This window comes from Lactuca virosa, chromosome 8, assembly GCF_052849685.1.
Source record: "Lactuca virosa cultivar CGN04683 chromosome 8, Lactuca_virosa_CGN04683_v6, whole genome shotgun sequence".
NCBI lineage: Eukaryota > Viridiplantae > Streptophyta > Magnoliopsida > Asterales > Asteraceae > Lactuca > Lactuca virosa.
The window spans coordinates 149,119,734-149,133,062 of record NC_136433.1 but is presented as its reverse complement, the minus strand read 5'-3'; the positions used below and the strand labels follow the sequence as shown (position 1 = coordinate 149,133,062).

General features: G+C 34.8%; 1 protein-coding gene and 1 long non-coding RNA gene across 6 annotated transcripts; one reads left to right on the top strand and one right to left on the bottom strand.

The window, feature by feature from the left end:
- Positions 1-2,714: 2,714 nt before the first annotated feature.
- TPS11 (trehalose phosphatase/synthase 11) lies at positions 2,715-5,957 on the top strand. The gene is made up of 2 exons (XM_079069389.1): positions 2,715-5,306; positions 5,492-5,957. The coding sequence occupies exons 1-2, from the start codon at positions 3,000-3,002 to the stop codon at positions 5,801-5,803; spliced, it is 2,619 nt and encodes an 872-aa protein (XP_078925515.1). The 5' UTR covers positions 2,715-2,999; the 3' UTR covers positions 5,804-5,957.
- Positions 5,958-10,461: 4,504 nt separating this feature from the next.
- On the bottom strand, positions 10,462-13,047 carry LOC145128455 (uncharacterized). 5 transcript variants are annotated; one of them, XR_013716919.1, is made up of 5 exons: positions 12,351-13,046; positions 11,912-12,040; positions 11,530-11,577; positions 11,211-11,454; positions 10,462-10,706 (listed from the first exon to the last, which is right to left on the bottom strand). It is a non-coding gene; the product is annotated as an uncharacterized LOC145128455 (long non-coding RNA). The 5 variants fall into 5 exon arrangements; XR_013716920.1 differs by having other exon boundaries at positions 11,215-11,454; XR_013716918.1 differs by lacking the exon at positions 10,462-10,706 and having other exon boundaries at positions 11,210-11,454; positions 11,912-12,090; positions 12,351-13,047.
- Between the last annotated feature and the right edge of the window lie 282 nt (positions 13,048-13,329).

The following is a 13,329-nucleotide window of genomic DNA, read 5'->3' as shown; positions in this document are numbered from 1 at the left end:
TAATAGCGTTTTTATTTAATATATTTTTATGGATGCATGGACAACTAATGGTATAATTTTTTTTTAAAAAGTCCCTTATTAATAATTAATAAATATTAAATAGAAAATATTTATACTATTTACAAGGTTTTATTGTATTTCAAGAACTCGTTTAATAAATTAATTAAATAGATGTTCGCATAAGTATATTTATAAATTAATAAAATATTAGATTAATATAATAAGTAATTTATATAAATATATTCATGCAAAATAAAATTAATATAATAAATATATTATAAGTTATGTGTTATTATTAGGTTATAGGCCCACAATATATATATGTCGCTTTGCAAGTGCCCTTAGTTATGTGAAATGGCTAAACTCACTTGGAGAACCTTTGCCTCATCGATGTTGTTGGTCTCATAGGCAAAGTATACTTTTGCAAAAAAGCTCACACTGTTTCGTGACAACAAGCAATATCACCTTTTTATTTAAGTTTTTTAGTAATCATTTGAAAGTTGAGGTTATATGACCTTTTGTTATAAAGAGATTTTATAAACAATTGTTTTTTTTTTTTTTTTTTGAATAAAATGTCAAATAAAGTAAAAATTATACAACACTAACAAATCAAACATAAACCTTTATTTGATACTTTTGACATAGGGTATAACCAATAGTCTATAACTTTCAAAAGTTATCAATTTGGAGCAATTTTTGAACAAAAGAAAGGTAGAACATAAACATTTAAACTTTCTATGAAATTTTGATATAACTTGTAATTTCAATAAATGTATTAGCACCTCATTGTTCAAATATCTAAAATTAAAATAAAATTATAAATCATATTATCTCGACGGTTCACGTTAACTTGTAGCATAGCTCACGTAGGAGGTTAATCACAAGATCAATTGTTCATATATTTTAAAGTCTATACATCTATTTATTTCAACTAAATCCGGTGAAGCTGAGAACATATATAGATGATTAATATAGGGAAAATGATCCAAAATGACAACCAATAATAAAAAATTTCCCCACTAGGTCACTGAAATTTTAATTGCACCCAATTGATCGGCAAACTTTTTTTTGTTGTTTTATTATACCATTGTTATCGGTGATAGCCGGTTACCAACCCACATGGAGTCCACGTCACCGGTTATGTCCACGTAATCGATGGTATAATAAAACCGAAGAAAAAAAGTTTATTGGTCAATTAAATACAATTATAATATAGGTTTAGTGACTTAAAAAGCAAATAAAATGTTATTGGTTGTCATATTATAATATTTTCATAGAAAATATTAAACACTTTTAAACACTTTATATATATATATATATATATATATATATATATATATATATATATATATATATATATATATATATATATATATAATCTTCGATTTTGCCTCAACTTACTTGTGTTAAATATATTCATATTAGCCATATGACAGTTAAGATATTTTTCAACGAGATTTTTTTTTCTAACTTCATTGTTAAAACCCGTATAACTATTTTTAAGACTTAACAATTTAAGCATTATATTTTCAAAGATATTAATTTTTTTTATTACATTATTTTTTTCCCAAAAAATCCACTAAATATAAATTGTTAAGTCTTATAAATAGTTATATGGGTTTAACAATGAAGTTAGCAGTAAATGAAAAATTATCGTTGAAAAAGATCTTAATTGTCTTATGGCTGGTCTGAATATTTTTAAAACAAGTAAGTTGAGGCAAAATCTAAGATTTTTGATATATAAATGGTGTTTAAAAGTTTTTAAATATTTTTTCTATGAAGTGTCATAAATTGGCAACCAATAACATTTCATTTGTTTTTTCAAGTCACTAAACTTATATAATTGTATCTAATTGGCCAACAAACTTTTTTTTAATTGCTCGTATTAATTAATTGGTAGAATAAAGACTCATACAAATTAATAATGTGTCAGGAACCAAATTTGGACCGGTGACACAAGGATTTTCAGTCCTCAGTTCTACCAACATAGCTATCCCAACTATTCTTCATGTCTCCTATTCATTTTCATTTTACTAGAGAATTTGGTTCTATTATATCATCGATTACATGGATACAACCGATGACGTGAACTCCACGTGAGTTAATAACTGACTATCACCGATATCAATGATATAATATAACAAAAAAAAATTTGTTGATCAATTAGGTGCAATTAAAACTTCAGTGACCTTGTGGGTAGATTTTATGTTATTGATTGTCATTTTGGATCAATTTTCCCATATGTATGATATAGATATAGAAATATAGTTAATTTAATATCCTTGGTTGTTATCATGAAAACCATATGGATACATCTGGTATGTCTCTTAAACTATAAGGGGTTAAACTGTAAGCATGTAAACTAAATAAAATGTTCACCTTTCCAAGTCCAAAATTACTAAATCCACAAGAAGTTACAAGTTTTAATCCACAAAACACAAATCAGTAAAAGACTAACGTTCTGGTTCTAGTCTCTACAGCCTTGGCAACATTAATAGCCAAATCGAAAACGATTAAGCTATAGAACTTGTACGCGATGCAGTAGGAGTTGTACTTTTGAGGTGATAACCAGTTAGCGAAAGAGAGAGAGAAAAGGAGAGAGAGTCGGTTACAGTTAGAAGGTGAAAGGAATTGATGATGAAGAAACCGGGTCAAATGTTGACCCGAATAATGTTCCCGTTTTTTTATTCAAATTAGTCTTTAATTTAAAGGTTTTTTATTGATTTCAGCAAGTAAAGTCGGTCTCTCTACTTCCTTTCGTTCTTATCCTCTTCACCATACCACCATCTTCTTCCTCTTTGCGTTTAATCTACAAATCTTTTCCAATTCGAATTCGAATTCCCCCAATTCCCATGAAACCCCCATGTTTGGTTTCTTTTCATTATTCAAATATCCATTCACAGCTCTGTAATACCCACTTATAGCATCATCTTTCAAGAAATCAAAATCTCAATTGTTTTTCAGTCATTTCTGTTGACATATCTTGATTTTCTGTTATAATGTTGTCAAGATCATCGTTTAATCTGCTTAACCTTGACGATTATTCGTGCGCTGTTGATCGCGCTCGAATACCCAGAATCATGACGGTGCCCGGAATTCTGACGGAGTTTGAAGAAGATAACATTGCCGGCAACGGGGAAACGAGAACGGGAACGGGAACAGGAACGGAAACGGATCAGGTATCCGACGTCGTTTCATCTGTTACTCCTGAACGCCGGATTATCGTTGCAAATCAGTTACCGGTGAAAGCCCACCGCGACGGAGAAACGAACAAATGGGTGTTCGAATACGACCCGGACGCACTAGTGCTCCAACTGAAATCCGGGTTCGGACCTGACGTTGAGTGCGTTTACGTCGGATCCCTACCCGCCGATATCGACCCGTCGGAGCAAGAAGAAGTCGCTCAAACGTTGTTGGACAAGTTCCGGTGCGTTCCCACCTTCTTATCTCTAGAAATCCAGAACAAATTCTACCATGGATTCTGTAAACATTACCTATGGCCTCTGTTTCATTACATGTTACCTGTGACCCTAACCCATGGAGTCCGATTCGATCGGGCCGCATGGCAAGCTTATGTCTCTGCTAACAAAGTATTCGCAGACAAAGTAATGGAAGTAATCAACCCAGATGAAGATTACGTCTGGATACACGATTATCATCTCATGGTGATGCCCACTTTCTTGAGGAAAAGATTTCACAGAGTTCGGGTCGGGTTCTTCTTACACAGCCCCTTTCCCTCATCCGAAATCTACCGAACTTTACCTGTTCGTGACGAAATCCTTCGAGCTCTATTGAATTGCGATCTAATCGGATTCCACACATTCGATTACGCCAGACATTTCCTTTCATGTTGTAGCAGAATGTTCGGACTCGATTACAAGTCTAAAAGAGGCTACATCGGCCTCGAATACTACGGAAGAACAGTAAGTATCAAGATTTTACCAGTCGGAATCCATATGGGTCAGATAGAATCCGTCAAATCATCGATCAAAACAGCCAAAAAAGTCGAAGAATTAAAGAAAAAATACCAAGGGAAACAAGTAATTTTGGGTGTCGATGATATGGATATGTTCAAAGGAATCAGCTTGAAGTTTTTAGCCATGGGACAACTCTTGGAAGACTACCCTTCACTCAGAGGCTCCGTCGTCCTGGTTCAGATCGTGAATCCGGCTCGCAGCCGTGGCCATGACATTCAAGAAGTCGAATACGAAACCCGAAAGGTGGCTCACGAGGTTAACCAGAGGTTCAGTCAAGATGGATACGAACCCATCGTGTTTGTCAATGGTCCAGTTTCAACCCAAGATAAGGTCGCATACTACGCCATTTCCGAATGTGTTGTAGTGAATGCTGTTCGCGATGGTATGAATTTGGTTCCTTATAAGTACACAGTTTCAAGACAAAGTAGTCCCGAGTTAGATAAAGCATTAGGGATTGATGAAAACGAATCGAAAGAGAGAAAGAGTGTGATTATAGTGTCGGAGTTTATTGGGTGTTCGCCGTCGTTAAGCGGCGCGATTAGGGTTAACCCCTGGAACATCGATTCAGTGACGGAGGCAATGAGTTTAGCGCTCACGATGCCGGATAACGAGAAGAAACTCCGGCACGAGAAGCATTACAAGTACGTTAGTTCTCATAACGTTGGATATTGGGCGAAAAGTTTCGATCAAGATCTGGAGAGGGCGTGTAAGGAGCATTTTCACAAACGGTGTTGGGGGGTTGGGTTCGGATTAGGTTTTCGAGTGGTGGCGCTAGGGTTTAATTTCAGGAAACTTTCCGTCGAACACATCGTTTCTTCTTACAAAAAGACAAATTCCCGGTTGATTCTACTGGATTACGACGGAACAGTGATGCCGCAAGCATCTGTCGATAAAACTCCAAGCAAAGAAGTGATTTCGATTTTGAATGTTCTCTCCGGCGACCCAAAGAACGTGGTGTTCATCGTTAGTGGAAGAGGGAAAGATTCGTTGAGCAAATGGTTTGATTCGTGTAAGAATCTTGGGTTGTCGGCGGAGCATGGGTGGTTGACGAGGTGGAAGGGTGATTCTGAGTGGGAATGTTGTGGTGGTTTAGCGGTGGATGCTGATTGGAAGAAGGTGGCGTTGCCGGTGATGGAGCATTATACTCAGGCGACCGATGGGTCTTGTATCGAGCAAAAGGAGAGTGCTTTGGTTTGGCATCATCAAGAAGCTGACCCTGATTTTGGCACGTGGCAAGCTAAGGAGCTTCTTGATCATCTTGAAAGTGTACTTGCAAATGAACCTGTTGTTGTGAAACGTGGTCAGCAAATCGTGGAGGTGAATCCACAGGTAAATCTTTTGTTACTTTTGGAATCATTGTTAAGGGTATAAAATGTCAATTCGATTTTTTAAAGGGTAGAAACGATCAATTACAATACCGACATATCTTTTATGGATTCTCACCTTCTTACTAGCAGTTGAAACTGATTGACTGTCTTACTAGCAGTTGAAACTGATTGACTGTTTTTTTGCAGGGTGTGAGCAAAGGGGCGGTGGTGGAGAGTTTGATTACGAGTATGCAAAGTAAAGGAAAGCCGTTGGATTTCGTGTTATGCATCGGAGATGATCGGTCAGATGAGGAAATGTTTGAAAAAATCGCGAATTCGGTTTCGTTACAAGGGATTGCGGAAGTGTTTGCTTGTACAGTTGGACAAAAGCCGAGTATGGCAAAATACTATCTTGATGACACTGTAGATGTCATCAAGATGCTTCATGGACTCGAAGCTGCTTCGAGTCAAGTCCCAAAAGGTTTGGGACTTGGGGTCTCGTTTGAAACAAGTGTTTGAAAAGTTACGGGTGGTTTTCGGTTTATGTTTTTCTTTTTTAGTGTTTGAATCTTTTTTACTTTTGGTGGTTGTTCATGTAGACACACATAATCTCTTTGTACAGAGCGTATACAAATGGTTTTTACTTTTGTTTATGGAAGTTCTTTTGTTCGTCGCTTTGGGGTTCTTTATTTTAACCTTATATATAAAGTGAGATTTATGTGTTAACTTTGCTTGCTTTAATAATATCAAAATAACTTTTAGAAAGTAGTGATTGGCATTTGTGAATAAGAAGGTTTTTGAAAGAATAAAGCATTTGATATTAAATGGGATGCCAAATCTTTCATTTGTTTTTGTAAAAGATATATGACAGAAGCATTAAACAATTGCTATTGGGATCCATCTTAAATGAACATGTGGATTGGCATATATGTGGTCGAGGGTATGATTTAATTTGGTATTTAGGACTCGATAAATCTACTAGAGATAATGGATAATATGTTTAGGTGATTATATATTGTCACAAATACGATGAACGAAGATGTTATTAACTTGCTCATATTTGTTCCTTAGTTATCATAAGTAGTAACGAGCAAGGCTTGTTGAATTCTAAATTGTAGACTCTACATGATCATTGGCTAAATGTTCATCTTTTGAGTGGTTTGGAAGTTGGAACCTCAGGATTTTATTATGGTTGTATACTTGTATTGTCCTTATGGTTAAGGTATAGCCTGGAGTTCAACAAGGAGACCCTTTGGGACCACTTCTCTTTGCCATTGTGTTGCACCCGCTCTTGCATAATATTAGAGACAATTACAAGCTTTTTCTCCATGCATGGTACCTGGATGATGGCACACTTATTGGAGATTCTGAGGAGGTGGCCAAAGCCTTAGACATCATTAAGGCTATTGGCCCAAAATTGGGTCTTCAGTTGAATATCAAGAAAACCGAGCTCTTTTGGCCCTCGTGTGATGGAAGGAAGCTGCGTGAGGGGCTATTCCCGGTTGGCATCGGGAGGCCGCTATTGGGGGTGAAACTTCTCGGGGGAGCTGTTAGCAGAGATGCTAGTTTCATTAGCAACTTAGCCATAAAGAGAGCTGAAGGCGCTGTGAATTTGATGCGCCTTCTTCCACAATTGTCTGACCCGCAGAGTGAGCTCCTTCTACTTCGGTCTTGTATGGGTATTGCTAAACTTTTCTTTGGGCTGAGGACGTGCCAACCTGTTTACATGGAGGAGGCGGCGTTGTTCTTCGATAATGGATTACGCGGGGCGATTGAGGACATTGTGGTTTGTGGTGGCCCCTTCTTTGGCGACTTACAGTGGCGACTTGCTTCCCAACCCATTCGGTTTGGTGGTTTGGGTTTATACTCGGCAGTAGAGGCTACCTCATATGTTTTTGTTGCCTCAAGGGCCCAATCTTGGGTATTGCAAGACCACATCTTACGGGATAGCGACATTTATGGTATGGATTTTGATTATGATTCTCTTCGTAACAAGCTTCCGGACATTGATCTTAGCAGTTTTACTACTAAGGACACCGCCCCCCTAAATCCCAGAATACACTGGCGAGTTCCCTTTTTAGTAAAATTATCCAAGATATGGAAGTGAATTTCAATATGACGGCTCGACAGAAAGCAGTTTTTCAGTGTTTACGTGCACCACATGCTCAAGATTTTCTTCTAGCTATCCCTATAGATAGGCTGGACCAACATATGTCTCCAGTGGAGTATCGTACCATGCTCAGATATCGACTCATGATTCCAATATTACCAGCCGATGGGATACGTCTGGTGTGCCGCAAGGCATGTTTGGACTCTTTCGGCGAGCATGCAGTTCATTGCAAAGAACTCTCGGGGTTCAAATACAGGCAAGATATGGTTAGGGATGTTTTGGTCGACATATGTAAGCGGGGTCGGGGTTTCTGCCAAGAAAGAGGCTCCTGTGAATTTCTTGACTGACCCGACAGAAGAAAGGTCAACCCTTAGACCGACTGACGTTTTAATTTTTGGATGGGTTGGAGGGAAACACGCATGTGTGGACCTTACAGGGGTATCCCCTCTCTTAAGTTTGAGGGTCGGGGGTTTCACGGCGGGACAGACTGCCTTAAAAGCTGCTACATGCAAGGTCACCAAACATGAGAAACCGTGCATGGAAAATCAGCACGCGTTCATATCATTTGCATTTGATACGTTTGGTTTCTTTGCGCCGGATGCGGTGGAGCTTCTTAGGAGACTACAATGGATCATGCATAGCAATGTTATATCCCTTAGATATATGGATATAGTTTTCAAAAGAATTGATTTTACCATACAAAAGGGCTTAGCGGCGCAACTTGTTGCCCATTTGCCTTCACATTCGTTGTATGATGAGAACTAAAATATTATTAGGTATTTGTATTGGACTTTATAATAGCCCAATATCGTTGGTAACCAAACAACATAAATATCCAATAATATACATTAATCATGGGATAAATAATTGTACATAGTGGAAGTGAATTAAATACAATAGAGCTGCATATCTTTATAATGAATTCTTGTTAAAATCTTATCGATTTAAAATATATAATCTTTTGCAAAACAAATGATTAAACGACAAGGTTGATCTAATTACCTCAATACAACTCATTTTCGGTCACTACACTCGCGTTTCAACGTTTTTTTTTTTTGGCGTTTTGTTTAATGTTTTTTTTGGGCTTTTTGTAGTGAATAAGATAATAAATTTGTAGAATTCCGAGGGTGGAATACAAACAAACAAAAATTTACAACTTCAAACAATGATTTTTGAATTTGAAAAATTACTAACTTATTATTTCTTTTTGTGATTTCGACATCGTGTTTTTTTCTATTTCAATTAAGTCGTTATGATTTCTGTTTGTTTCATTTCTGACCAGTTGACCGGTTTGCTTTAGATCATGCGAATGCCACTGTTGACCATGGGGTGTTGGCGTCATGGGCGGAGCCACCTATGAGCCAAGTTAGACCCATTCCCACCCTCAAATTCTAAAAAAATATTTTTTTCTTTTATATATATATATATATACTAGCCGTTTACCCGCGCCAAGCGACGGGTTCAGATAGTTTTTTTTCAGAAATTAATTTCTACAATCAATTAGTTCTTTTGCGCAAACAATTTACTATATCTAAAAAATTATCAATTAAAGTCATGCAAGCAAAAACGAAATCAATAAGAATTAAAAATAAAAAGTTAGGATTCTTTACAATGTACATGTGTGCATTACTAAACGTGATGTTGAACACCGAGTCGATAACTATATATATATATATATATATATATATATATATATATATATATATATATATATATATATATATAATAAAAAATCCATTTATGTGACCAATGGGCAACACTAGGTCTAAATTTATATGATAAAATAGTAAGGTGAATTTGTTCGCATCAATAAACCATTGTAAAAAGAAAATGCATGGTCACATAAATATGTTTCGTGTGAACAAATGGTAGAATTTATTAACCACATGGTAAAAGAGAAAGTTGTGCCCATAAGTAATTTTGATCATAATTTAATATTATAATGTGTGTTTAACATAACTATCTATGTACACCATGACTTACAATTGTAGGGACTTTCCACACATATTACTACAATAGGGATTTCTTCGAAAGCCATTTGATCCTAACCTCAAATACACATATCTTTGACCTTTTAAAGTGGGTTCATTCGTGCATCTTCTATTGTATTTTGGGCAATGAAACTTGGACGAATTAATTTTAAGTAGAAGGTAATTAAAACTTGATGTAAATTTTAAGTTGATGACAATTTTAAGTTGAAGGCAATGCGGCGGGCAGCGTTTTGTTTTATTTCGACGAATAGCTTAACATATATTTAAGAAATATACATACATTGTTGTTTTGTTAATAAATAAAAAAATGTAACACATATATTCATCGTTTGATGTAAAACATAAAGATTACATTTTTGCATGCTTTTTACATAAAAAAACATCTACAAAACTATTTTGATTACACTCATTTTTAATATACTGATTATATAAAATAATAATAATAATAATAATAATAATAATAATGTGAGAGTTTATATAGCTTACAATTGTTTTTTTCTTTTTTAGTATAAATGTTATTATATTCGATATTTGATCATGCAAAGAAAATCACTCGCATAATCTTTATTTTTAGTAAATTATCTAAAAATTAGAAGTTAACTTTCTCTATCACATACATTCCATATCATGATTTTTGTTTTTTATACCTATGAATTCTTTCCATATGTCATCACTTGTTTCTTATGGAAGATAGTAATGTCATTTATAGTTATATTGTATTTTGTTACTAATGATTTCTCTTAAAATTATTTCAGTTTATTAAACACATTCTGGACAATCTTTGCATCATAATAAAGTCAAGTTGCTCCTTCATTATATTCTTCGATCATAAATTATGTAATGGTGAAATTAAGCATAGTCCAGTAAAAAAGGTTAAGAAATTAACCCAAAAAAAGTGCAAGAGAACAAACCATAAAAAATTTATTAACAATCTAATATTACACTATTCAAAAATATCAAATTTAAACCGGGTTAAATTTTCAAATGCAATCAGACAGCTAACCACTCGTGACAAAAATGGTTTGGCAGTCCTCACTACTTCTACATGAAGATACGTCTATGTAATTATAGAATCATTGAAAATCATATATTTGAGTGCAGATTAGTTATTATAGAGAGAGTACCAAGATAAATCTACAAAATGGAAAAAGAGATCAATTCCTTACCGAGAGCTATAAACATCTTCGATTGTGCAGCTTCGTGCAGGGCAAAAGCCATTTGTTTTAACCAATAAACAGACGTTACATATATTGTCAACATGTTTTAAATAATAACTAACACATCTATAAGCATTCGGAATAAGATCCACCACATTTCTTTCCTGTGTATCCAAAAAAAGAGACCCATTCAGCACCAAAACTTAGAAACATGAACAATCCATAAACAAATTCATCAAACACTCTATGCTCAGCAAGATACCAAAGAAACACAGCCATAAACTGGAGAAGTGAAGCAAAAGATCACAAATAAAGGATCATATATATATATATATATATATATATATATATATATATATATATATATATATATGTTGAAAATAATCTTAAAAACATATAATTAAAGAGAAACATGATTTTGATTTAAACCATTAAAAAGAATATTTTCAATTATAAAATTACATGAACATTATGGAAGAAAGGTGAAAGCTTGAAAGTGTTTTTATTAACAGATAAAGAAAACAACTTATCCATGGATTCTTAGTTATGATTTCTTACTCCAGTCAACAATATATATATATATATATATATATATATATATATATATATATATATATATATATAGAGAGAGAGAGAGAGAGAGAGGGAGAGGGAGAGGGAGATGTAACTTGCTTGTAGAGTTCCAGATTTTAAACAACCATTTTCAACTTCCAGAACCACCATCACTTCCATTAACAGACTCTACATTTGCTTTCTTTCCATATCCCTAGTCTCTAAAAAAAAACTTAAGATAAAAGCCCCCCAGTTAGAAAACCTTTTTTCAAGAAAAGTCTGAGATAAAAACCACCATCACTTCCATTGACAGACGCGTCAATATGTTTCATATTATGCACTTATTTATCGAACATAACACTGAAAAGAACCAAAATCATATGTTAATAGCCTATAAATATAAATTAGGAATCATTTATCTCTTAATTTTATTACCTATCTGGCCCTCCTAACCATAGTTCATATAGCCTTGTACACATATTGCTGCAATCAACAACAAATAACATAAGGATGAGTAATCTTTAAACATTTTAAGCAAATATCTCATACCATTTCAGTCTGTCACATAACCAAATAACAAACTTGTGCAAATGAATGCCAGATTTGTATACCACCAAATGATGCAAAAGGGCATTTCAATAATATTAATATAAATATGAGCTTTAAATTATGACTTTTCTATGGGTGCACCGAGGATAGATGATGATTGCACATTCCATCACGTTTACACAATGAATAAACTTATAAGTAAAATAACATTATCATTTATAATATATGAAAATAGTATAATCAAAATCTTATTTAAGTTGATTCTTACCACATCTCCTTCAGGATGGGAAGCACGACATACATCAAAAGTACTCATGGTTTCAACATTTGGGTATCAAGTGGCAGGTCGCCACAACGCCTCACAGACTACACCTGTAGTTTATATGTAAGAAAACTCCTACATCAAATGGATACGAATGTCTAAGTGGTGCCATATTTGATCCAAGGCTGCAAATAATTTTGCAATAAAAATAAGATTGCAAAAAGGGAAAAGTTTTGTCTTTTATCAAATGTGAAGGCGACTCCATGGAATACATATAAAAAAGGGGAACTTTATCAACACTGATCTCATTTGATGTCAACCCACTAAAATAAAGTTATGTTAATGCATAATCCATGGCTAGATGATGAACAACAAAATAAATAAATAAATAAATAAACATAGACCAGTTAATGAAATTTTCATAAACATGGATATAGATACTTACTTCGATGTTCAAATATTTTGTGGTCATTTCATTTCATGAAGCTGCATAGGGTTGGCGTATGAATAGGTCATAAGGAAGATACAGGGGAAGGAGGTGGTTACAATTACACAAGTGGCTTCTAGGGTATACGAAGAAGGCGACGATGTATATGATTTACAGTGATTCAGAAGGATGGTGGTGGTGTTGTTTAGGTGGTGCGTAGAAAGAGGGAAAAGTGAGTGGTAAGGCTAGGGTTTGTGACTGAAAGAGATGGAGCAGAGAGATTGAAAGGGGTTAATCAATGTGAAAGTATTTGGGAGGAGGTTTTCATTAAAACTCAACAAATAGTGGTTAGTTGGTGACGGTGGTGGGGTTTTTCTGTGATGGTGGATGAAGGCGATGAGGGAGGGGGTTCCGAGATAGTGGTTAGTTGGTGACGGTGGCATTATGCAATGTTGGTTCTAGATTTATCAGAAGTGCGATGAGTGGAGCAGTGGTGGTGAGTATTTGATTGAGCACATGACACTTAATGAATGAAGGGATGTCCGGTGACCTTCTACAGGTTGCAGCGGCAACGGAAGGAGAGTGAAGAGCGTGGTGGTACCGAAGGTCCACCGGAAACTGAAGCAAGTAAGAAGAGAGATAGAATAGATGTGGGTATGACGGAGTCTGATGTTGCGTCGAGGATGTTAGGGTTAAGATAGAGTAATTAACAAGATTGTACATAGTGTGTTCTAATAAATTTCAAGAAATAGGCAATATGTTTAATAATATATATATATATATATATATATATATATATATATATATATATATATATAAAAGGAACACCTTAAAACAAATTACGACTTCATCTTTCACACGATGACTTGATACTATTTAATTATGTGATACTAACGTGACCATGTCAGAAGCGAAAAAAGTGGTGCAAAAGACACAATATTTTCATTTTTTTGTGTGATTTTAACACTAAATTTTCAATCTTTTCCAATTTTGACAC

Bases quoted from the DNA above. Each gene is read 5' to 3' on its own strand.
- TPS11 (XM_079069389.1), top strand. From the start codon at position 3,000: ATGTTGTCAAGATCATCGTTTAATCTGCTTAACCTTGACGATTATTCG. The intron at 5,307-5,491 runs GTAAATCTTTTG...GTTTTTTTGCAG, and splicing joins TCGTGGAGGTGAATCCACAG to GGTGTGAGCAAAGGGGCGGT.